The sequence below is a fragment of the Lissotriton vulgaris genome, chromosome 5 (assembly GCF_964263255.1).
Source record: "Lissotriton vulgaris chromosome 5, aLisVul1.2, whole genome shotgun sequence".
NCBI classification, from domain to species: Eukaryota; Metazoa; Chordata; class Amphibia; order Caudata; family Salamandridae; genus Lissotriton; species Lissotriton vulgaris.
The window spans coordinates 1,230,703,274-1,230,730,873 of NC_141693.1; the positions used below are offsets into that span (position 1 = coordinate 1,230,703,274).

The window sequence follows — 27,600 nt, forward strand, 5'->3', positions numbered from 1 at the left end:
GTTTTTATCCATGTGGATGTATTTGTATGTGTGATATAACAGTGTATATTTGGTGACGAACTTGGTTGATTGTATACTTGGTTATATATACATTTCTGTGCATGTCCAAGAGAGCTCTCTCAATATTTACCAGTGGTACCCTGCCTCTTGGCCAGTGGGGTCCCTTCCTGTTTTGTTCACAAAAGTAGACTTGGCCTGTAGGCAAAGACCTTCAGAACCACTGGGAGGACTGACTGCCTTCAACAAAGACCAGATCGCCTGCAAACAGCAGCTCTGCTCCAAAGAAAGACTGATACTGCTGAGGACCAAGAAACCAGACACCTCAAACTGCCAGTTCTCCAGTTGCCTACGGCTTAAGAACAAGGGGCCCACAGTTCCCAGTGAGGTCCCAGACCTCCAGAGTTCGGATCCACCATTGGTTGACCCCTTCCAGGACCCCCTGACATTGCTTGCAGACTCTGCACGGAGACCCCCACCCCCCCCAACCGTGAGTCGCCCGGTAAGGGAAAAACCAACCTCAAAATGCACCAATGCACCCTGCGCCCCGGAGAAGAGAACATAAGTGCACCTTAGACCCAGAGCCCTCCAACTTACCTGCCTCGCTTTTGGTTCCTCCCTGAAGACTTCCTGGATCGAGCCTACAGGCTAAATCCAAATCAGGCAACCTCCATGGGATTGTATTGGGCTCCTGACACCAAAGCACCCTGCACCCGGAAGCCCATGCGCCATTGGTGGTGTGGACTTGGTGCCAACCTGCGACCTCCTGTGCTCTGACAACCCTAGGAGCTTGGCTCCCAAGACAGAGGGGTCTGCTTGTGAACAGACCCCAACTGGGGTGCCCCCTCGCCCCATTGGCTAACATTGGGCCTGTGCGCTCTGCACGCGGCAGCCCTAGTGCCGCTGGTGGTGTGATTTGAGTGCCTTCTGGAATCTTGGTTATAACCCCAAAAATCTATTCTTGAAAGACGTGTACTTACCTGCAAACCGATAACATTCTTTTCTTCCATAGGAACCCACGTTGAGATTTTTCTCCCAAAAATGTTCAGTGTTTAACTGTCTTTTGTATTGAAACCAAAGTAACTTTGCTTGGACCCCAAAATTGTCTTACTTACTTTGTATTGTAGGACCCACGGTATGATATCTAGGCATATCCCCCTGAGTAGTAGATGTAAGAAATGCGTTACTTACCTGTAACTGCAGTTATCCAGTATTGGTATCTTTCATAGATTCACATGCCTGAATCATTCCCAGTCGTCAGGGTGGGAGTCCCCGGTACATAAAAAGAGTAATGTCATATAGACATATACATAGTAATAGGCCAGAGGCCGCTCATTAGTAACATATCCATGTCCTTTTGTAAAAAGGACCAAACTTTGGCCAAGAGCCAATCAGTCATCACCACCCTCTAGAACCTTCCTGGAAGGAGCCCTAGTCCCTCAGATTTTCGTAAGCACAGTGCTAAGTAGTACCTACTGAGAGAACCAAGGTGAGCCCTTCCAGGGGAGGTGGGTGGGTTGCATGTGAAATTGCCTTCCCACGCCTGCCTGACCTTAAAATGGCGGCCGGGTATGACTTGGAACTATCGGTCGGCGCCTCTACTTGACCATCTGGTCCCAGCCCTTACTGCCTCTCCCATAGGCGACCCCGCAAGCTCTCTCTGTGTTTCATACCTGCGGGGGTGAGCCCTCTTCAAGGATCCCTGGCAGTAACCCTCGCCTGCATCTACCTCTAGTGCGATCTACCGGACATTTGCAGTGCCTTATCGGGAGGTGCCCACCCGACAACAACAACCCGGGAGGTAGGGTCGCTGGCTGCTCGCTGATTCCTAGTGGAGCCTCCCGCTAACATATCTGAGCAGGGGGTGCACAACTGGCCCCTAGTGCTGCGGCGGCTCCCCCTCGCACCACCCTCCTTGCAACTCGCCTGGACCTAAGATGGCGGCCGCCAGTGACTGCAGAGCGAAGATAGGGCCTGCTCTTAACATGCCTGGGCAGCGCCCCATGGCCAACGCGTGACCGCACCAACACCTCCGCCACCTTGCGCACCCTCACGCACACCGAGCCGGATGCCCGCAGGCTCCCCAAGATGGCGACGTGTGGGTCCCCAAGATGGCGAAGCACCTGCGGCTGGCCTCCAACTTCATCTCCCACCTGGGCCTCCACCTTCTCTCCTGGACTTCTTTTTGTTCTGTCCTGACCGACACCCTGCTGCTGTTGTCGGACAGTTTCTCTGGACTCTAGCCCTCCCTCCACTCCCTCATCCTTAACCCTTTTCCCCGTGGATGATCCTCAAATGTTTCTTCCCTTTGCCTCATCTCCCTCCTGGGCTCCCATCTTCTCTCCTGGACTTCTGGACTTTTGTTCTGTCCTGACCGACACTTTGCGGCTGTTTCCGGACAGTTTCTCTGGACTCTAGCCCTCCTACCATGCCCTTGGCCTTAACCCTTTTCCCCGTGGATGATCCTCAAATGTTTCCTCCCGGTTGTGCCTACCCTTCTCTCCATACCCTTGCATCCCTCCCACCCTCCCTTTGTGCTGTGACTGCATCCACACTTATGGAACTCTGCTCCCTGACTTATTGTAATAACTCTAATTAATGGTATTCGCTTTAGACCTCTAAGTGATTCTTAGATTGTATCCATGTGTATCCCCTCCCTGTGTTTAGATTTATAGCTGTAACGACTAGTCGCCTGTGTGACTGTTGGAATATAGCCAGGTGTATACCTTCCCCCGTGTGAAGAGATACCCTACTCACTAGAACAAAAGAAACGTGCTCCTGAAATGTGTATCGTAACTAATTCTATGTAAAGTGCTTTGATAACATGTAACGGAACTGGTGCTATGTAAAGCGCCTTGATAACCTAATAGGTTCAAGTCCTGAAATGTGTAACGTAACTGATTCTATGTAAAGTGCTGTGATAACATGCAACGGAACTGGTGCTATGTAAAGCGCTCTGATAACCTAATCGGTTCAAGTTCGCGCTATAGAAAACTCTAAAAATAAATAAAATAAATAAATAAATAATACCAATACTGGATAACTGCAGTTACAGGTAAGTAACGCATTTCTTATCCAGTATTAGGGGTATCTTTCATAGATTCACATGCCTGAATCAGAGTAGCAAGCAACCACCAGCACATTTCGAATGGTACAACATGTAAAATCACTCGATAATAACATATCAATTGTGAAATATAAAAAGTACCAAAATACCATATAAAAGAGAAATGTGCAAGTAGGAAGGAGGGACGAAAGAGAGAAGGCTCACCTCTAGTGAAATAGAGGACGGAGCACAGCTTGTCCTACTGCTGCATCTTTCATAAGTTCAGTATCCAAGCAGTAGTGCCTGGTGAACGTATGTGGCGTCTTCCATGTCACCGCTCTGCATATGCCAATGTCTGGTACTCCCGCAAAGAGCGCTATTGAGGTTGAGGCCGCTCTATAAAAAAAAGACTAATAAAACGACCGCTCTAGTGGAATGAGCCCGAACCCTGGAATGTAGAGGATGTCCTGCTTGTTGATGGCAGAAAGCAATAGCCGTAGAAATCCAACGTGAAATACTCTGCTTAGTCAATGGAAGACCTTTTCTAGGTCTGCTAAAGGCAACAAAGAGTTGGTTGGATTTTCTAAATTGTTCTGTTCTGTGGATGTTGAACTTCAGACAACGCTTGAGGTCTAGAGAGTGGAGAGACCTCTCCGCTTCTGAAAGTGGATTTGGGAAGAAAGTCCGTAAGATTATAGGTTCGTTCAGGTGGAAGTTAGATGGGACCTTAGGAATGAATTTAGGGTTAGTCCTTAGAATCACTCTGTCCTGTTTGAACTGTAGGAACGGGTCTTGAATGGAGAAGGCTTGGAGTTCACTTACTCGCCTTGCCGAAGTAAGCGCTAGTAGGAGAGCGGTTCTCCAGGAAAGGTATTTGATGTCAGCTCTGTGTATTGGCTCGAAGGGATGTTTCATCAACTGAGCAAGCACATTGTTTAGCTGCCAGGTAGGTGGTAAAGTCCTCACCGGAGGGAACGTCCTAAACAGGCCTTTCAGAAATTGTTTAACAAGTCTGCTGGACCAGAGGAAAGCACCAGACGAGGAACGTCTGAAACGAGATATGACCGCCAGGTGTACTTTTATTGAAGCATGGGCCAGCCCTGAGTTTGCCAAATGAAGAAGGTAAGGCAGAATTTGCGCAGGTGACGAAGAAAAAGGGTGTATTTTGTTTGCTTTACACCATATACAGAACCTTTTCCATTTCAGGGAATAGGTCTTGTTGGTACTGTCGGCCCGAGCCCGGGCTAAGACCACTCTGCATTCCTGAGGAATGTCTAATGTTTTGGAATTCTCTGAACTCCGGAGCCAAGCCGATAATTTGAGAGATGCTGTATCCGAATGCTGGACTTGCCCGTGGTTCATCATGAGGAGAGTTGGGCACGGTTTGAATGGGATCAGCGGTTCCAGCGATAGGAGATGGAAGTTCTGTAAACCAGTGTTGGCGAGGCCACGCTGGGGCTATCAAGATCAGAGTGCAATGGTCCGTCTTCAGTTTCCCGGAGGACCCTGGGAATCAGGGGAAATGGAGGAAATGCGTATGCAAAGACGTTGCACCATGTGATCGAAAATTCATTCCCTAGAGATCCCTTCTGGGGATGCCAGCTTGCGTAATGTTGGCATTTTGCGTTGTGTTTGGACGCGAAGAGATCCAGGTGAGGCCTGCCCCATCGGGAGAATATGGAGCTGAGAAGGTGTTGGTCCAGCTTCCACTCGTGGCATACAGAGCGTTGTCTGCTCAGTGAGTCTGCCAGGACATGGTCCGTCGCTGGGACGTATTCTGCCCGAAGGGAAATGTTGTTTAGAAGTAGCCACTTCCAAATCCTTTGAGATTCTTGAGACAACGTCAAAAGAGCAAGTCCCCCCTTGTTTGTTTATATAGTGCATTGTGGTGGTGTTGTCGGTTCTCACAAGCACTGGGGAATCTTTGATTCGTGGCAGGAACGCTTGAAGCACCAGGTAAACTGCTCTTAACTCGAGAAGGTTTATGTATAGTTGTCTCTCTGCAGGGGACCACTGACTGTTGATCTGGAGTTCCTGACGGAACGCGCCCCATACTTCCAAGGACGGATCTGTGGTTATCACATGTGGCGAAACTGGAAGTAGGAAAGGTAGAGCCTGCATAAGATTCTGTGGGTGAATCCACCAGTGTAGAGCTTGGACCATGGGAGGAGTCACTCGGATTACATCGTCGAATGATCCTGTACATTGGATCCATTGAGTGGATAGCTCCTCCTGAAGGGGACGCATATGAAGGCGGCAGTGTGGAACAAACAGGATGTTCGAGGACATCATCCCTAGCAGGGATTTGTACAGGCGCACCGTGATGGTCTTTTTGGCATGTATCCGGGCGGCCAAAGACATCAGCTTGGATTGACGTTCCTGCGAAGGGAATGCTTTCTTCTGAGCTGTGTCTAGGACAGCGCCAAGGAAAGTGAGACGCCGGGAGGCTGAAGGACGGATTTCTCTTGATTGAGAGTAAGGCCCAGGTCATTGAAAAGTTGAAGACAGGCGTTGTAGGACTTGGTCACGCCTGCGAAAGTGGGTGCCTTGACGAGCCAGTCGTCTAAGTACGGAAAAACTTGGTGATGTTGTTGCCGGAGGTACGCTGCTACTGGAGACAGGCATGTTGTAAAAATGTGTGGTGCCGACTTCAGGCCGAAGGGCAAATCCCGAAACTGGTAGTGTTTGCCAGCCACAGCGAACCGGAGGTATTGTTTGTGGTTCATGTGAATCGGTATATGAAAGTAAGCGTCTTGAAGGTCTAAAGACACCATGAAGTCGTTCGCATTGAGGAGTTGCAGTGCCTCCTGGATGGACACCATACGGAATGACTGTTTTTTGAGGTATTTGTTGAGACCTCTTAAGTCCAATATAGGTCTCCATTTTTTCTCCTTCTTTCGAATTAAGAAGAATCGGGAATAGAACCCCTTGCCCTTCTGACCACAGGGGACTCTTTATATCACTACTTTCTGGAGCATTAGCGAGAGCTCCAATTGCAGCAGGTGTAGATTCTTGTGTAGCATTGGCCGTGGAGGTTTTTGAGGTGGAGTTTCCACGAACTCCAGAGAGTGTCCGAATTGAACAAGTTGGAGGACCCACCGATCCGTTGTAATCGATCTTCAATTTTGTAGGAAGGATGAAATTCTTCCTCCAACTTTGCAAGGCGGAGAAGCAGAGACCTGTGGCAGAGAAGTCATTGTCTTCTGGCTGCGTCCTTCTTTCCTCCTCGACCACGAAAGGAAGACTTATTGTAGGACGACTGTTGTTGTGGTTGTCTCTGTTGATACTGGGGTTTGTACTGCTGATTTGAGCTGTACGAGGATCTGTACCCTTGAAAGTCACCTCTTGTCGAATGACCTCTCCCTCTGGAGCCCCGAAAGGAAGGATTTTTATACTGGAGGGTACCCAGTGCCTTTGCTGTTCATCAATGTTATGTTATGTTATGTACTGTGTCTTCTATAGCGCACGGCTACCCCAAAGGGTGTCCCGGCGCTTTGGCAAAGAGACCTGAAACTGAAAAACACAACACGGCAACTCACAGTGGTCCAAAGAATCATGCAGAAAAAAGCCAAGTCTTCAGCTCCTTTCTAAAAGAAAGGAGACTGTTGGCTTTCCGAAGGGTGACAGGGAGCTCGTTCCAGCGGCGTGCTGCCAGATACCTGAAGGACCGTCCTCCCATCCGGGCAAGTCTAATAGGCGGCACATCGGCCTTGGCCAACCCGGCCGACCGCAGAGTCCTCCTCGGCGCATAAAAAGCCATGCACTTCCTGATGTAATTCGGGCCAACTGAATGAAGGGCCTTAAATGCCAGGGTAAGGATCTTAAATGTGATTCTTTTAGAGATGGACAACCAATGCAACCTATTGAGCAAATCAGATGCTTTTGCTATGCGTGGAAGGCCAAAAATGGCTCTTGCTGCCGAATTCTGCACTATTTGCAGCCTGGCAAGCAAGTATTTAGGCAGTCCTAACTAGAGGGCATTGGCGTAATCGAGTCGCGATCCAATTAACGCCTGAACAATAATTTTTTTGTACTGCAAAGATAACAGCGGAAGAAATTTCCTGAGCATCTTCAAAATGCCGAAGCATTTCCCCGACAACCCAATAATCTGTGTTGTCCGAACAGAAGTTGGCCATCATATGGCATGTCTAGCACATTAGTCTGCACTTCAGGTCGGAAAGACGTTGCTTTTAGCCAACCTTGTCGCCTCAGGGCCGCAGCTTCCGTTAGCTGGCGGAACCCCGTGGATGTGATATCCATCGCACAATCAATCATCTCAGAGGCTGAACGTTCGCCCTCTAAGAGAATCTTTTTTGCTTCTTCTTTCTGTTCCTCCGACCGACAGTGATCCCAAATATGGAGCGATATCAGCCCACATTTGCCGAATGTAGCGTCCTAACAGTGCCATAGAGTTTGAAGCATGCACGGTTAGTGCTGACATAGAAGAAAACCACTTTCCGATGTTGTCGAGTTTTGGTCCTTCTTTATCAGGTGGCGCAGTCAGCGCAGCCAATGGATTTTTGGATTTGCGCTGCGCTGCCCGAGTAATGACCGAGTCCGGCTTGGGATAGCCAGTAAGGCAAGCTGGGGACGTGTGACGTGTCGGGAGCCCTATATTTTTTGTTCAGTCTGGGCAGAAATGGGGGTAAAGATGAAGGGTTTTGCATGATTTTAAACCTTTGGTCCCAAATATAGTCAATGATAGGAATGGACCGTACAGCCTTTTTTTAATGGTTCCTTAAAATCGTAAAGGAAACAGTCTAAAAAGCCCCTTTTTAGGAGTATCAGCCATGGTGAACTGAAAACCCCTCACAGAGAAAAAATTCTGAGAGAAAATGTGTGGAAAAATCCAGAAACACAGGAAAGCTGAGCAGAGCTCAGTGGAGACTCCCTTAGCATGACGTGCGGTAGAAAATCTGAGGGACTAGGGCTCCTTCCAGGAAGGATCTAGAGGGTGGCGATAGCTGATTGGCTCTTGGCAAAAGTTTGGTCCTTTTTACAAAAGGACATGGATATGTTACTAATGAGAGGCCTATGGCCTTTTACTATGTAAAGATTCCAATTTCAACCACCATTGCATTATCTTGTAAAGCATGTTCTATTTACCTGTGCCAAGTCCTGGTTCTAGAAATAAAATATAAGTATACCTTACCTAAATGAATACAATAAACCCTCAACACACCCTCCTGATAAGCCTAACTGCTCGACCACACTGCCACAAACAGAGGTTACTACTTACCTAATGTAGACTCTGCTTTACCGGTGGGGAACCCCTAGACTCTGTGCACACTATACCTTACTTTGTTATAGTATATACAGAGCCAGCTTCCTACACTCTCATTATGTGTCCTTTTGCTGTAACATCTCTCAGAACAGGTTAGCTTTCGCTGAATTTGTTCCCCTCAGTATCTCTTTAGCCCGTCACAACTATTCTACCTAAATATTGTACCATTAGCTTACAATCTGCCTGTTGCTTTGGTGAAAATGCTTGATAACAAAAATTAAATGAAGTAGTTTACACGTACCTCAGCCATTGTAAAGATCTTGTACATCTCAGGAAGAATAACTGGAGCAACATGGGGCATCTGGGTGTCTGTCACCTCACGGGTAAACTCTAGGATGAAAGGAAGGGTTTCAGTGAATGGTCACTGTATGGAGTCTGTATAACAGTGAGTTGAAAAGAATAGATGAGTAGAGATTTGCATGAGAACACGTTCAGTGCCCTAAGAAAAAACACCTATGATCAATACAAGTTTTGGATACAGATGGAAGACCGCCTTTCTAGTGGCCATAACCTAAGCCCATAGGAATAGTAAGTTACAGTAAGCAACAATAGACCGCCTTCTATAAAGACTAAGTAGTAGGACTCGCCCTAGTTTCTTTCCAAAAGCAGGGTTTGCTTTTCATGTAACAAACTTGTTCCCTTTCAACTTTCTTCCAAAATCATTCTACGCCAGATGAAAGGGATTTAAATTCCCCTGGAAATAAAAGGGTTCTAAAATTCTGTCTAAACAAAACTAAAGACATCAGATAAACTGACCAATTTGTTAATTTTAGCTGTACAAGAAATATATCAGCTAATGCAAAGTATCCCATTTCTAAATGGATTTTTTCTGCATCTTATTACGTTACAGTAATGCCAAAGCGTCCTTGTCCGGTAGGCCAAGGACCCAGTCACAAAAGTGTAGAGCTCCTACTATAGCATTATTGAGATACATTATCAATTAGACATATGCAAGGCAGCCACTGGAGGTCTATTCACCTTCAGATGACATTCCTGTCTTGACATCGATTCCAGATCTAAATTTCAAGTGGACTAAGCCTCTGCGCAGAATCTTTTTGGTTTGGAATCATTTCCACTTTAAGGATGGACTTGTTTTTCTACTAAGCTCTCACTTAGCTGTGCTTCTAGTGCTTTTTCGAAGTAATATTCATAATAGTCATAATAAACCCTCGCTCCTCCCTGGAAGAAGGGTAGGAAAACAGCCTTCAGTTTATCCCAGGGTCCTTTCTCTCTCTAAAACTCCCAACTGTGACCTACAGTAGTGTTGGGATACTACAAATCCCTCCTATGCATTTGTTGGTTTTCTTCTGGAGTTACTGTACTAAATACATAAACATGCATATAAATGTTTATTAAAAACGAATTCTAAGAAAAAATATTTTTTTAATGAAATGCCATATTAGTCACTTCAAAGACTTTATTCGGATGTGACATACATCCATAAAAGTTACACAGGAAATGTCACATTTAAAAAATAACATGATAAAAAAAAAGTTAAACTGGGATACATAGCATACAAAAACATCATGGCAGTAGAACAATATTAGCAGTAGTTAGACAAAACAGAGAAAACCATTCCCCTATAAACAATTCTGCTGAAAGATACCTAGAGCAGCATTTCAATAAAAACTCACTGATGTGCATAGAATGAGCAGCAGAATAAGAGAGCAAAGTGCTACAGGCGCTCACAGTGATTCTAAGAAAGATCCGACATGCATAGTTATTTCGTTGTCTGAAATTGCACTAAGACAGTAAAGGCTAAGCTAACATGCCTAGTGTAGGAGGACCTCTTTTAGAAGTGGAATTAAAAATGGTTTAAAACTTCATATGTTAAGTATCTATATGCCTAAAATAACAATTTTAATAAGCATTTGCAAACCAATAATAAATAACTTCTGAAAAAACTAAACATTAACAAAGACAATGGTTAGTCAAAAACATACAGTAGGCATAATTACAACCCCAAGGATTTCCAGCTCTTACAGTTGATTTAAAAAAGGTGCTAACGCAGAAGCATGTTATGTCACATGTCATCTACATGTTAGGCCATATATTTTGAATTTGTATGGGATTTATAAAGCGCCAGAATCGCCCATGGGGTATGTCTGCGCTGCAAAAAAGGCATACGTCAGGTCTTAAGAAGTTTCCTAAAGAGGAGGAGATTGGAGCACTTGCGCAGCTCCGTGGGCAATGAATTCCAATATTTTGGCGGTAGATAGGCAAAAGTTTTGCCTTGTGTTCTGAGTTTTCTATAGCGGGGCGGCAAGCAGCCCTTTACCCTATGAATAAGCGATCTGCAAGGGAGGTATTACTTAAGTTTTTCCGCCAGTTAGCTCGTACTTTCACCATGAAGTGCCTTGTGGGCAAGGCAGCTAATTTTATACTTAATTCACTGGCAGATGGGAAACCAGTAAAGCTGCCTCTGCAATGGTCAGGAAGAGGTTCTAGGAGGCATTTTAAGAGCCAGACGCGTGGCAACGTTCTGAATCACCTTCATTCTACTTAGAAGTGATTAATTCGCCGATGCAAGGAGAGCATTACAATAATCTAGCCGTCTAATGACCAGGGTCTGGATCAGGGTTATGTGGACTGATAGAGGAAGCAATTGGAACACTCTACAGAGAAGGCTCAGAGTATGATAGCAGGAGCTGAGGTGGCCATGACTTGGTCTCTCAGATTGAGAGCGGTCCAGGCGGACCCCCAGGTTCTTAGCCATAGGCTGCGGGACAGGGGCTGGGCCCAGCGTATTCGGCCACCACTCGGGGGACTAAATCGTTTGAGCACTGCCAAATATCAAGATCTCAGTTTTGGAAGCATTCAGCAGGAGGACATTTTCTGTCATCCAACCAGATATTGCTTGCAAGCACTCAGCAAAAAGTTGTTTAGTTGAGTCTTTGTCATTATCGAAAGATAGGAGTAGTTGGTTATCATCTGCATAGGAATAGGGAGTGAATTCATGTTCCCTAATGATTTTAGGAAGGGGGGCCACATACACATTAAACAGGTTGGGGCTGAGTCAAGAACCGTGGGGTACCCACTTGGTAAGCTTCAAGGTGCTTGAACGAAAGGAACCCAGGTTGATCGTTTGAGTACGCTGGTCCAGAAAGCTTGCAAGGATTACTTACTTACCTGTAATCCCAGATCTCTGCCTGGGGTATCCTCATCAAAGTCATAAGCACTTTAATATTCCCGCCCATGTGCGGGACCCCGGAAACACAATCATATATGTGAAAACATACATACATACATATATATACATATATATATATACATATACATATATATATATATATATACACATATATACATATATATACACATATACACATATATACATATATATATACACACATATACACATATATACATACACATATACACATACACATATACACATATATATATACACATATATATATATACACATATACACATATATATATATACACATATACACATATACACATATATATATATATATATATATATATACATATACATATATACATATACATATACATATACATATACATATACATATATATATATATTCCCTGCAACAGCAGTTATGCTTGATGTTTACAACTGTGTGTATATAAGAAATATTTGCGCATGTTTTGTCATTTGGATCAAGTCTGGACAGATAGCCAGGGCACCTATGTAGGGGTCGTGGAGACGGCGGGAATACACAATCATATCAGCATATGCCCCGCCCAAATTACAGACCGATACTATAAAGGGGATAACAGATATATTGCTCAATACATCGGACACGATTCAAATCCTTGGAGGGGACTTGAATGACGTGATGAGCCCATCTATAGACCGGACAGGTGAGCGAAATAGATCGCAGAACAAGACCCCTCTGGCCAGATCCATGGAGATTTTGGGCCTCCTGGATGTGTGGCGTTGGCTACACCCAGACACCCAGGCATTCTCTTTCTTCTCTGGGGCCCACAACGTCTACTCTCGCCTGGATTATATCTTTATGGCAAGACAAACGCTACAAGTAACGGACTCGGCAGAATATTGTGCTCGCGGGGTGTCTGACCACTCCCCCTTGGTGATTCAGATAGGACGACGAAAGAAGAGAGGTCCCGGAACCCTGCGACTCTCGGCCTGGGATTTACAAAATCCGGACATTAGGAAGGGACTCAGGGCCGACGTGAAGGTGTTCTTGAGAGAGAACGAAGGATCTGTTGAATCCAGAGTAGTCCTATGGGAGGCGCTCAAGGTAGTGCTTCGTGATAGGGCCCACTGTAGACTAGCTGAGGCTAGAAGAAAGACCCAAACTGAGACACAGACTCTAGAAGCACAAATACTACAGCTAGAACAGGAGCATTTACTTACGAGAGACATAGGGGCGCAAAGGCGACTTGCTGATACCCAGGCGCAGTATAGGCAACTAGTGACGGGGGAAGCCAGAACGCAGGCACTGGCGACCTTGCACCGCATATATGATGTAGGTGATAAGTCCGGGAGACTATTGGCTTGGCTTAGTAGGAAGGAGAGAGACGAACGCTGGGTTGAGAAAATACGGGTGGGCCCGACTTCTTGGGCGTGCACTGACGACAAGATAGCTGATGCATTTGCCGACTGTTATGAAACTCTATACGAGGCCTGAAATATGGGCTCCAAAATGGAGGCGTTGCAATACATGGCGCCCATCACCCTCCCAGCGCTTGGGGAAACTGAGTGCGACGATCTGGAGTCAAACGTTACCGAGGAAGAGGTTCGAGAGGCGCTGGCTAAACTCCACACAGGGAAGGCCGCAGGGCCTAACGGCTTTCCTGCGGAATTTTTAAGACCATGGCTTATCTCTTGCCGCGACATTTGCTGGATGCTGAGGAGGAAGGGCAATTCCCCCTAGATCTTAGACAGGCCACGATCGTCCCGATCCATAAACCAGGGAAGCCCCCGGAGGACTGTGCCTCATACCGCCCCATCTTGTTGCTAAACGTGGAGGCCAAGATATATGCAACTATACTGGCCTCACGCATGAGAAGGGTCGTCCCGGACTTGATACACATGGATCAGACAGGGTTCATTCCGGAGAGGGCGACCAGATATAATTTGAGGAGGACACATAACTGGCTCCATGTTGTACAGAACAGAACTGACCCGCATTGGTTAATGTCCCTTGACGCCGAAAAGGCCTTCAACGCTGTCTATTGGCCCTTCCTAGAGGGAGTGTTAGAACGGATGGGTTTTGGACCCAAATTCAGGAGGAATATCGGCCTACTGTATACGGGCCCGGAGGCCCGGGTAAGGGTAAATCGGGTGATGTCAAGGACCTTCTCCATACAGCGGGGAACCCGGCAGGGATGCCCTCTGTCACCTCTGCTATTCGCACTGACAATCGAGGTAATGGCCTCTGCGGTCAGACAAAATAAGAGGATCGCGGGGTTCTGTATTAGCCAAACGGACACACGACATGAGAAAATATCCCTCTATGCAGACGACGTCCTCCTCTTTGTTACACGGCCAGAAAGTACAGTGCCGGCTATATTTGAAGTACTGTCGACCTATGGCGAAAGGTCAGGATACCAGATTAACTGGCACAAAACGACACTTTATGATCCACAAGGACGTGAGGAATGGCCCCAACTGCCACAAAATCTACGGACGACCGGAGAAGGCTTCCAGTATCTGGGGGTATTCATCACAGCCGATAGAGACACGTCATACGATCGTAATATCGCTCATATCGTGAGTAATTTTAAAGCCGATGCAGACAGGTGGCGGTCTCTCCCCCTGACGATACTCGGTAGAGCAGCGATGTTCAAAATGATATCTCCCAAAATTCCTTTACGCCTTCCAAAATGAATATTACCAGATACCTACCAAGACGTTCGAGACATCCAAGCGGACCTCCGGTCATTCTTATGGCTGGGGAAACACCCCCGGGTCGCCCTCACGACGCTACAGAGACATCAATATGATGGGGGGGATCTCGCTTCCTGACCTGGAGGCCTATTATTGGGCGGAACATCTTACCCCCATTAATGATTGGCTCCACGCACCCGCCACTCATCCCACATATGCTCTGGAACGGTACCACATGGGCTCACATTCAAGTCTATACTATATATATGGGGGGAGGGGACAGGCTGGACTATTGCCGACAACAAGGATTACATTGGGAGCGTGGATTGGAGTCACGAATGTCACTGGCTGGGCAAACAGAGCTACAAAGCAAACGCCTCTATGGGAATGCTCCTGGCTCGCAGAGTTACGCAAATTGAAAGGGTTCCAGGGCTGGGACGACATCGGCATCTCTACATTAGGGGACATCATCAAAAACGGAGTGCTGAAACCATTTGCATCCCTGCAGTTCGAATTTGGGTTACAGGGCTCTCAACTCTACAAATACATACAATTACGACACGCTTACTTGGCGGAAGAGACACTAAGAGCTCCACTCCCCGAATACGCGCCACTAGAGGGCCGCTTACTGCAAGAAAAGATCCCAGGGAAGGCGGTTTCATTGACCTACAAAACAATTATGAGTAACAAACCAGACACACTGGCGGGCCTCCGAGTCACATTAGAACAGGAAGTGGGTGAGATGGACGATGTAGACTGGGGGGGTACTGATGCATCCCAGGGAAGTGGCAATCAAGTCACGCTTACGCCTAATCCAGTTTAAGATCCTGCACAGGGTATATTATGACAGAGTACGGCTATGTAAAACGGGGAGGGCATTGGATCCTAGCTGCTTAAGATGCAGGCATGAGAACGGGACTTTCCTACATATAATATGGTCATGCACACATATACAGACATACTGGAGCGAGATCGCCACTGAATTAAGTGCCGTACTGGGGATAGACATTTCACTGGAACCAAAGTTGTTCCTACTGGGAATGACTAACGATATAGATCTGCCTCGCGCACAGCTAATATTCTTAGTGTTGGCCTTGGTGGTGGCTAAGAGGGACGTAGCTAGGAAGTGGGGAGCGGCTGACACGCCTCAGATAGGGGAATGGAGGAGGGGACTAGACCTCTACATGGCGGCAGAAAGAGTCACATATAAGGCAAGAGGCTGTCCGAGGAAATTCCGCAAAGTGTGGAGTAAGTGGAGACAATACCATGGCCTAGATGGGGGTCTCTGAAGGGACCAAAACAATTACGAGCTGATCAGTAGATAGGAGGGAAGAAGAGGGGCCTGGGATGAGGGGTGAGGAGCATAGGGAGAGAAGTACTGGATGTTCATTTGGAATGTGATACTAAGGCAGAGGTCTTCAAACTTTTCCAGGTTGAGCCCCCCCAGCTGAATTCCCCCAGATGTTGGGCCCCCCCCCACCACCCAACAGAAACCTCGGGAATCCGGCACACCACATGATCGACTGCCACGCGCACACCACGGGCCATATCCGGCAAACAATGCTCAACACAACAAGAGTGCCTAGCAAACTGCAGGCCTGTGAGTGGGTGTGGCGAAACGACAGAGGCGTACCACACAGCTCAAAACACAATCCTCCAAGACAAAATGTGCGCAAATTCTCCCCACTAGGATGCCCTGCCTTACACAGGACACAGAACAACAACAACACCACCAACATGAAAGTGACGGGTGTGCCGGTGCCTAGCCACACCTAGACTCTCAATCTGTGGGTGGATCCCTGCCACTGCCATCCTCAGGCTGTGCTCCACATCCAGTCCTGAACGGTACCTAGTCTTCAACACCGCAAGTGCTGAGAACCCAATCTCACAAACTCCCCAACAAATAAACAAATACATTGTAGGATGTAAAGCACAATGCACATATGAACCAAAGGGAGGACCGCCGTGATGAACCCACTATAGGAAACACACCATGGGTGTTTCACCAAGCGGAACCCAAAACATGGAACACCGACCTTGCCCTTGGGGGCCCCGCATTCAAGTAGCAGCTGGACGTCACGCAAAATGTCACACGCATGATGCATAGATCCCACACATAGAATACAGAACAGTAACACCTAGGCAAGGGAGCAGCCAAACAATTCAAATACCTCCCACTCTGAACCACAGCTCCCATGGCACCAAGAAAGCAAAGGAAGTCATCACAACCCTCCCCATCCATTATGTACACCTTGTCATCCACCAACTCCCCCACCATTCATTCCGTCCCTCCATCTGTGCCCCATCCACATCCAAACCCCTTCAACCACTTGCAAACCCATCCACCATCCATCCCCACATCCATCATCTCACCCATCCATCCCTCCATCCACCCCCTCACCCATCCATCCATCCATCCCTTCCCCCAATCCATCCCCTCATCAATCCATCCACTCTTCCACCCATTCATCCACCCGCTCATCCATCCAACCATTCACCCCTTCAACCAAGCTATCCTCCCACTCATACATCCACTCCTCCACTCATTCATCCATTCACTCATCCATCCAACCACCCACCCTCTCACCCATCCAGCCATCCCCCCACCCACTCATCCACCCACCCAGTCACTCATCCGTCCACCCACTCAACCCCCCTCATCCATATACCCATCCATCCCTCCCGCCCGCTCTCCACACTCCCCCCACTCATGCATGCACTCTCTGGCCCAGCCATCTCCATGCTCCTCTCCTCACCCATCCATGCACACACCTGCCCATCCACTATGCCAATAATTCATCCAAGTCCTCACTCATCCATCCATCCTCCCCCTCTCTCTCCATTCCCCCCACACCCAGCCACCCATCCCTCCATCCACCCTTCACCCATCCACCCACTCATCCATCCACTCATGAATCCATCCATTGACCACTCATCCACCCCTTCACTCCTGCATCCATCCATCCCCCACATCCAACCCTTCAATTATCCATCCATTCATTCATTCATTCACCCCTTCACCCTTCAATACATCAATCCATCCATCACTTCTCATCCATCCACCCACCGACTCGTCCACCAGCCACCCCCCATCGATCCATCCACCATTTCACTGATCCATCCACCCAGCCATCTACCCTTCCAACCATACACACATCCATCCACTCCCATCCATCCCTCCACTCATGCATCCATCCTCTCTCACCATCCATTCACCCCTTCACCCATCCATCCATCCATCCATCCCCTCACTCATCCATCCACCTTCCCACCCATACATCCACCATGTCACCCACACATCCACCATTCCACCCACCCCCCCCCCCACCCATACATCCACCACTCCACCCATACATCTATTCACCCACATGGCAACATAACGGACATCTGGTGGCCGGCTCCACCCGACATCCCTCACACATTTGATGATTCAAATTCGAATCTGCAGACCAACATCCCTGAACACCGACACTTCGGGGCCCACACAAAGATCCTCATGAGTTGAGGACCGCAGACCAGAGCCCACCGTCCCGATTCATGGCCCAAACCCGGATTGAGACCTTTCCCTCCCTTCCCAAAATAACTGAAGGACTCCTGCCCCCCCCCCCCACCCCTCACTCCCACCCCCCTTGAAAGGCTGGGGCCCTGGGCCAGAGCCCACCCCGCCCGTGCCTCAAAACCTCTCTGGAAACCTTCTCTCCCTTCTGGGAAGAGCTAACTCTCCCAGGAGGGGGTTATTTCACGGAGTTGACTGCTTCAGTATAATGAGTGACACTGAACAACTAAGAGTAATACTTTCTCGTGAGCAAAATCAAACAATGAAGATGAGAGAACCATATTAATATCAGAAATTACATCCATTTGAGCAACAAGAAAGTCTATGGTCTTTAAACTGCTGCAAAGCACCACAAATGGAAGGGCAATAACTTAGTATAGTCGCCATCTTAAGCAGGACTTTAGCTTCGCCCCCAAAAGTAATCGTATTATGCAGTAAAAGTAATGAGTATACCGTATTCTGAGATATAAAGTTTGCAAAGTAAAGTAAGCACGCTTTTATTTATGTGCATTAGAAAACCTCTGGGATTTTGTGGCTTTCTACTTTCACATGAACCCCCAGCCTGAGCCCAAGTTTCACAAGTTAAAATATCATATTTTCAACATGCACTCAGGGAAGGGAATAGTACTTTCAAGTCAACAGAATTTAATTTGCAGCAATTTGTCACCTAAAGAATTATTGGGATGCTGCGGAAGCGCACTCACCCCTACTTTCAGCACCACTACTGGGACTTGGTAGATCGTCTCCCTGGGTTAGGGTGTGTACGATCTCGAAATCTGATTAAGTCTTCAGGGGATTGGGGGAGGCAATGTTTTAGCGACAGACCGAAAAAGCTTCCTTAGGGTGGAGTTGGCTTGTGAGCACTCACTGTCTGATCGCACGGCGCGCATAATTAGAAATTTGCTATTTACTACACACTGACACACACTCAGTTGGTGGCTGGTAAACAACGACTACTACTTGTTCTCATTGATCTTCAGCCAGGGAGCGCTGCATCAGCAACTCAAGGCAGCTGGCAGCTCAGGCCAGGACAAGCGAATCCACTGCACCCCTGCAGCAAACAACCCTAGTTGTCCAGGAGGCTGCCAGCTGTGTGTGTCCTCAGTGAGTCCGGGTGGCAGCTGCTACCATAACGCTGGTCAGTCATGACTCGATCACTGACGAGGCGTCCCACTGCACTCTCCCTCGGCCGGCCATGAATTAAATTATAATTTAAATGAATTCACTGGCAGGCGGCCAGTAAGCCCACAGCTACCACAGGGACAGCCCAAGTGGCCCGGCCGGGTTGGTGCAACCTTTTCTCCTTGCTGGGAAGAGCTAACTCTCCCAGGAGGGGGCCAATTCACGGAGTCAACAGCTTCAGCTGCAGTGGGAGGCAGCTTTCGTTTTTAGCAGAGGAGACTCTGTGCCTCCCACCACAGCCGAATCTGTCGACTCCGTGAATTGGCCCCCTCCCGGGAGAATCACCCAGACAAAGGAACGGGCACAAAGGGAAGATCGGAGTGGAGCACGTACCCCCCCTGGGAAGGCGCCGCGCCCCCCCAGTGGGGCGCGCCCCACAGATTGAAGAACCCTGTACTAAGGGTATGTACTCTGACGGTCATGGGTGGGATGTGGGGATAGGAAGGTAGGATCACTACCTGATGATGTCATGCATGTTTTGGATACTAACTTGTGGGAAAAACAATACAAATGTTTTTATAAAGATGGTACTGACAGAGTGCTATTGCCTCTGGAGGTTGTAACAGTTTTTACGTTTGGGACGGGGTGGGAGGGGAGGGGGAAAGAAAATGCAGATTTACGACTTCCCTGCTGCACAGTTACAATTATCATTTGTCAAATATGTCTCACATGTTTTACGGATAACGCCGCCCATCCTCCGAGATATGGGTACACTGGATGTGTAATGTTTTATTTCATGACTTAAGCATTGATATTGTCGGAAGCAGGAATGTTGATGAGTAAGATTATGTATTTTACGAATCTGCAATAAACCTATTTTTAAAAAAAACAGAGTCAGTGTATGTGTACTCCTTTCTCTCTGGCACCTTCATGAAACCCTGGACAAATGCGAATTTTCGCTCAGTCTGTTCAAATTAAATATTAGGTATATATTCCTCAGGAACCACTGTTTCTGAGAATTGAGAGAGCCTGGCAGATGCACAGCTACCATTGACAAGTCTCTTGCCAGCAACAAGTTCCATATGGTCTGAGCCTCCATTGAGAGAGTCCTTGACCGGGTAACTCCCTGCTTGTTTAAATAGTACATTGTCGTCGTATTGTCTGTCTGAATTAGAAGAGATCGAGACTTTAACGACGGGAACAGGCACTTGAGGGCCAGGTGTACCGCCCTTAGCTCCAGTAGATTGATGTGGTAACCCCTCTCGGAGTCGGACCAAAGACTTTGTATTTGCAGAGGGCCCATATGAGCACCCAAACCCTGGAGAGAGGAGTCTGTGATCAGAGTCTGTGTTGGGGGATCCTGATGAAATGGCACTCCTTTTATTAGGTACGACCTCTTCAACCACCATCGGATGGAATCCTTGGCTGCCTGATGAAGGATGATCTGATCCTACCAGCACCCTGATACTTGCATCCTTGATCCTCTAAACATTGCTGCAGAGGACGCATGTGCAGTCTTGCATTTGGAACTATAAAGATGCACAACGCCATTGACCCCAGTAGAGATGACACTTGACGAACTTTTGGCTACCTTGTATGCAGAATAGTCTGGCATTTTGTTCGAATTGATAACCACCTCTCCTCCGAAGGACACACGTTTGCTTTTTCTTTGTCTAGGAAGGAGCCCAGGTAGTGAATCTTTTGAATTGGGTTTAGTATGGACTTTTTGAAATTGACCTGAAGTCCCAGTTTGTGTAGCAGTTGCAGGCATTTTGAGAGATGATCCTGTAGCAGAGATGGTGAGGAGCTCTTTCGGAGCCAGTCGTCCAAGTAAGGGTAAATAAAAATCCTCCGCTTTCGAAGGAAGGCAGCCATACATTTTGAAAAAGTTCGGGGAGCTGACTTCAGCCCAAACGGAAGAACCGCATATTGGTAATGTTGAACAGAGACTCAAAACTTTAGAAACTTGCAATGTCTATTTGAAATGGGCACATGAAAATAAGCATCATTCAGATCAATGGAACACATCCAATCCCCTTGGTGAAGTTGGGGGAAGATTTGATGAAGGGCCAACATCCGAAATTTCTCCCTTCAAATGAATTTGTTCAACAACCTCAAGTCTAGAATATGTCTGTACTCTGCGGTGGGACCTTTCTTTTGAACAAGGAAGAAACAAGAGTAGAATCCTTGATTTCTTTGTGGAGTTGGAACGCTCTATATCTTTTTTGTTTAAAAAGATGTTCACTTCCTTTTGTAGCAAATTGTGATTTTGATGAAAAACCTTTTTTGGAACTATGGAAGGGGGAGGTTTCTTGAATTTGAGTAGATATCCGTTCTGAACGATGTCGATGACCCACCTGTCGTTTGTTAAATGCCTCCACTGGTCCAGATATAATGCAATGCTTCCCCCCCACCGGAGTGGACAACGGCTTTGGAGGAAGGTCTGTTTCGTGGTTTCTGAGGCTACTTGGCAGTTGTAGACTGCTGCCTGTTTCCGCCTCTGCTCGGTCCAGGTCGCGTTGCTGAAACTGAGACCTTTGTTGCGATTAGCCCTGGTTTTGCGAGGAACAGTTTGATGTTTGCCCATGCTGCTGAAAAGACCGCTTGTCGTAGGGATGAAAGCAATGACAAAACTCTTTTTCTCTAGGCCAACGGCCTTAAGTGTATCTAGTTCCGTTTTCATCTTCGTCATTTCATCGTCAGCATGCGGCCCAAACAACGTGGATCCATTAAACGGCAGATTAACGATTTTCCTCTGAGCATCAGGCTTGAGGCCCGTGAGTCGGAGCCAGGCTGATCTTCTGGAAAAGATTCAATAGGCATAAGCATGAGCTGCTAGATCAGCAGAGTCGGCCGCCGTACTAATAATCTGGTTGGCAACCAAACCTCCTTGTACGATTTCCAACAAATCTATTTGATCTTCCTTGGGTAATTTCTCAACTAACCATCTCAAAGAATCCCATAAAAGTCGGTCGTAGCGCCCCGTAGCGCAGCTGCACTCGCCACTCATTACTGAACCCGCTGTATTACACATTCTCCATCTCAAGGAGTCCATGTTCTTGCTATCCATTTCAGGTGGAGCAGATGAAACAGACGTAGCAGAATGTGTCTTCCTAGCAGCGGCGCCTATGAGAGAATCTGATGGTGGGTCAGTGCGGAGGAATAACAGATCCTGATCCGGAGACTTATATTTCTTTGCAATCCTCGAAGGCCTAGAGCCCACTGTGGCAGGTGTTAAAAAAGTCTTCATTGCCGATTCCAGTAACCCTGGGACTAAAGGCAGAAGAGGTCTTGCCGAAGACTTATGATGTAATGTCTCAAATATAACCGAAGAAGTGACTTGAGGCACAGACAGTTATATTAAACTTCTTGGCACCCCGTCACAACACTTCGATGAAAGTCCTCAGATCATCAACAGGTGATACCCTGGAAGGTGGCGTTGATGAAATCGTAGGAGAATAGTCTCTGTAGGATTACCTCATTGACGTGGTCGTTGTAGGCGACCTGTGTCATCTCCGTGGTGTAGGAGACCGATGTGATCTGGAACGTCTTGGAGACCCACTGGCAGATGGTTGTGCGCATTCCAATGCAAGAGACCTTTCATCCGCTCTGGGTTGCATCCTCCACTGACGAATGCTTTCCAGCCATCTAGGAGACCTGTTGGCAAGAGGTGATTTGCGCACCGGAGAGCCCTCCGGCGTAACCAGAACAATCTCTATCCCCAACGAAGAGGATGATTAACTCCTTATTGAACAGTGAGATCTAGACACTGGCACAGTAGCTTTTTCCACCGGGACCGATTGCCTGTCCCTCGACGTCGACCGCCTCGACGTCGAACCAGAATGAGCCACCAACGACGAAGACTGAAGAGGAGAGGCTCTGACAGATGGAGATCTATGGGGAGATACCCTCACATTAGGTTGTACTCTATGTGGAGCTGATGAAGGGAAATTTATAGAAGGTCTAACACAGATGTATAGGTGCAGTACCGCAAGCTGCGCCTAGATATCCCTAGTGAGCATGATAAACTTTGATATGGTAAATCCACCCTACCCATAATGCATTGCATGCAAGACAGCACCACAGTATATATAACATATACAATTAGTAGCTTTGAAATGTGACAAAATAATTATTATAATAATTCCGGATTAGGTATGAAGGGACATTTTTTATAAGGCCTAATATAAATGTAAGATGTGCTAGTGAGTAAAGTAACCACTGCCAACCTTTTTTAGGACCAAGTGACTGTCTGAAGGCCTCTAAGAAAATAGTGCCTTGAGGTTGCAATGAAACCTAGGGCGTAACACATGTAATAGGAGGTGTCCTGATGGGAGATTATAAAAAGAGGCAGGGCGATACTAAGGAGGGACTACAAAGCCTAATAACCAATGAAAAGCAACCATTTACAAAGGACAAGGACAGGAGCCAATTAAAAAGATGGGCGGAGGGTAGGCAGAGCTTTATGCCCATATCCTGAATACAGCATGTCTCGTATAGACAGCGCAAGCGCTGCCTAGGCTAGACCTAAAAAAGTACTCTATAGTAATGGTCACAAGAAAAACAAATAGTGACTAAAAACAGTCTCACAAACTTTTTAAAGAAAGGGGTTGAGAAAATGGAACAATGTAGCATTATAGGCGGAAGCTTAAAAGGCTGGGAAAACTGGTATGGTTCATTCAAGCAAACATCACCACACCTCGACTGACATTAGTTACAGCAAAAGGTCTTCCATTGCTGCAGGCTTGAGAGATAAATAGTTCTGTCACTCTCCAGAGAACTACAAAATTACAACCACCACCAAAAAATCCCATTGAGGTCGGTTGGACTTTTTTTTTATCACTTTGGGTTCTCAACGGTGTATGCTGTAGTACATTGGTGGAAGGTAATACATCATTTTGTCTTTTTACTTGACCTTTCGGAACATTAGATATGAGCCTTCAGGTGTTCCCAAACCCATTTGCTTGGAAGTTATTTTGTGGGCATGGCAGCAACTTTTTTCTGAGCACCACATTAACCTCTGACCCGACTCCAACCATTAGGAGCTTCAAGGCATGATACTTAGAGGCTTTAGGTGTTTCAATTCACCAAAGTTATTCCTTTCTTAATCACTTTCACTAAGTTATCAGTTTTCTTCACTTGCCAATTTTAAAGAGTTAAATCAATGGCTAATCGCATTGGTTACCCGCTCACTTAAAAAAATAAAACTCTTTGATCTACCATCAGAAAACATAATTCGTGTTTTGATAACCTGTCGCGATTTTGAACAGTGCTCTCCTTGCTGGGGTTTCCTTGTACAATTGTCAGATTAATGACACTCACTCTGTTCATAGGCCTGTGAGCGGTTGCAGGCCGCTTTCACTAGATGGATGCCTTCATGAAAGGGTTTTGAAATACACTCTAAATTTACAATCAGTAACTGAGGATTGGGGTTATACAACCGAGTTTGTAGCATTGTTCTTTTAGCCTACAGAACTGCAACACAGTAAAAAGCACTTGAATTCTTCACTGGGAGATGGATATTGCTTATTGATCATAATACTAAATTGTGCACTTTTACTCTACACATGGACAAGTCAATGCTCCCCTTAATTTAAAAATGCTCTAAATTGAGATATACATACTAATATATATATATATATATATATATATATATATATATATATATAGAGAGAGAGAGAGATATACAGAGACATCTATATATAGATATAAATATCTATATATAGATATATCCATCTTCATTGCTACATCTATCTAGATCTATAAATACATAAACACACATCTACCTATATATCTGTGTGTATATATATATATATATATATATATATATATATATATATATATATAGCTTTTGCCAGTAAGTAGTATCTTCCACTGACTGTGCCGGTGCTACAGTATATAGTTGGCTCAATAAGGCCACGCCCCACCCCCCCATCCCCCCTTTTAATCCATGGCTTTATAGAAGCCTGTATAGCTAAGTCTTGGGCACTCATGGGACTCACCAGTCAAGACCCTCATGGCTCCATGCACTGCATTCAGATCTCCACTGACTAGCATCTCCATCAGCAAGCTGAAAAGCTGGGGCCAGGCCTCAGGCCAGTCCCAGTGCGCTATTGCAGATACCGCATAGGCCACGCTGGAGCGCACCTTGCTGATTGACTCCCTCAGCCCATTGGGAAGCAGCTGTCTGATGACCATTTTCGCCTGCAAGATCAAAAGCAGTACAGTTTGAGGCATACTGAAAACAATAGGATGAACTAGGGCACATGAAATATAGTAACCGCTTCTGGAAAACTAATTGAAACAAGCTACAAGAGACCTTTCCTGCAGCCACCTAGCTGACCAGTGGCAAGTCGACCTGGACTTGACCCTCCTGTTGGCCTACCCTATGAATTTTTAATTGCCTCCCCTGATGTCCTGTGGGACTTTAGAAGTGTACGTCTGTGGTGGACTCTGACTTAAAGGATTTAAGTAAGAAGACAAGATGTTTGTCCAGGAAGACAGTCACTTCAACGCGGAAAGTGTCATATTGCGCCCACGTCCTGTTCTACTGCAACCATTGATTACTACTACCACTGTGTGATATCTGGGTTTCCCTTATAGGATTATTTTTGACATTTTTGTGCCATTCCGTTTATTAAATTTTACTCAGTTTTTCCAATTCATTTTGGGGATTTTTATTGTTTTGCATTTCCACTGCAAATTATTGCTTTAGTACTGAATAAATTCACATTTTACTAAGTGCTCTGCATCATAGCTACCTGGGGGTTGAACTCTGGTTAATTTAGTGACTTTAAGGTTTCGCCCTTCGAAGGATTGTGATTTTTAATGCCAAGTGGTGCCAATCCAGGCCTGGGCCCTTGGAAATGGGTATAAACTGCTGCTCCAGCAAAAATCCATGCATCTAAGATGTCCACGGTTTGGAACCGGTGCATCTGCCTCAACGTTGACGCATCGCCACTACTGCAAGGATCGACTGGGACGAGTCTCCACCACTGCGAGGTCCCACTGCAACGCAGTGCCAACTGCGCAGTGCAGCGACCCTAGTTCCAACGCATCACCCGCCTTTATCCTAAGGCTCACATCGCGTACTCTGCTCCTCTTGTTCGATGCAAACAAGGTACATTACAGCGGGCCAAGGCTGGACCCTGTATCTGACCAGTACTCCATCATGGTTGGCATGAACTATTGGATTTGACTCAGTGTAGCGCAAACACATAGCCCTTGTTCATGATTTATGTTTTTAAGCACTGTAATTGAGTTTATTCTTTAAAAATTCATAACTGTGGTAATACATTCTGGACTTTAGTCCTTTTGGTCTTTTTTTGTTCTTAAAACTAAGCTATACTTTTTTAATCAAGTGTGTTATCTTTTGTGAGGGGTTTCCACTGTTTGAATTGTTGCTCAAATACTTTACACTTTGCCTCTTAAGCTAAGCCTGACTGCTCTGTGCCAAGCTACCAGAGGGTGAGCACAGGTTAATTTAGGGTGTGAATCTGACATAACTGGATTAGGATTGTGGTTCCTGCTTGGACAGGATGCATACCTCTACCAACTAGAAACCCAATTTTTAACAGTAAACGTATCTGAGAATCTGTACACCTTTATTAACACCTACATGGTTCGTTACTGTGTCATTTGGATCACCCCCAAGACACTCTTACATTACAATACTGATGTCATAGTCCACTCGGACACGCTCACAAACATGCTTGCAAACCTCAGGCTGTGATCATTATCAGACAAGGCAGTAATTCCCTGCATGCAAGTAATTAAACACGGCATGCTCGCTAAAACTAATTATTTTTGATGCTTTGTTGGTGGCAGAGCTTGGTTCAAGAAGCAGGATGAAAGGCACACACGCAGTTTCACAATATACCATGCTGTCCTCCTAGAGTTAGGAAAATAGGAGAACCAGAAATATACAAGTACCTTTACCACAGCCCAGTTAAGTCACACAGGTTAGATACTCATTATCAGAAAACCCTCACATTTTAGCTAGTGGGAAACCTTAAGATCTAACCTAGTACACCAGGAAGTGTGTAATGGTTAATGGCAATCCAAATACATACCCTTTCAGTGGTCTCCGGTGACCTAAATTTTTCCGACTGGGAGCACCAGTGAGTTTCCACATACTGTTTCAGAACAACCGATGCAAGCTGGAAAGACAAACATCAGATATAAGCTTCAAACATGCAGTGTTTCGTTTTTCTTTAATTTGGCAACGTAAAAGCCCGTTACACAGAGCCCTGAAAATTTACAACAGACCTTAACGAGAAGGCCATTTTAGAAGCCGGTGTGAAATCCAACCAGCAATGGGCCCTCAAACGGATACGTTCAGTTTACTTTTATGACAATATGTAGTACCCACACCAGATACCAGGCAGCTGAAGGAAAAGTGCATTGTTTTAATAAAGATAGGGAAATAAACCATGTTTGTAAAGTTTAAAAACCTCAACGTTACAGGAATGGGTGCTAACATCACACACATTTGTAGAAACAGAATGAACATAAACCTCCCCCCCCCCCCCCCCGACCCCACATATCCTTCTCTCAGCACCCCTCCTTGACAGAGTTCCACAGATCCTATTGATTTCAATAATGGGAACCACCTTTCACATGCCAGAATGCCACCTCAAAACAGTGCATGCTATAAATGTGGGACTGCTAATTTCTGGCCTGTAGTGAAGCTCTCATATCCTTGGGCAAGGTTGGTGCTATGCAAAACTATCAAAAATAAAATGTGGATTCCGCATATCACACACACTC

At 46.3% G+C, this 27,600-nt stretch overlaps 1 protein-coding gene across 1 annotated transcript in view; it reads right to left on the reverse strand.

Moving 5' to 3' along the window:
- Positions 1-27,600, reverse strand: part of IPO9 (importin 9) — a 429,396-nt gene that overhangs the window by 329,693 nt on the left and 72,103 nt on the right. Inside the window, exons 3-5 of the mRNA XM_086923071.1 lie at positions 26,904-26,990; positions 24,834-25,035; positions 8,569-8,657 (exon numbers count right to left, since the gene is read on the reverse strand). Coding sequence (XP_086779197.1) covers positions 8,569-8,657; positions 24,834-25,035; positions 26,904-26,990 — 378 coding nt within the window. The remainder of the gene's footprint in view (positions 1-8,568; positions 8,658-24,833; positions 25,036-26,903; positions 26,991-27,600) is intronic.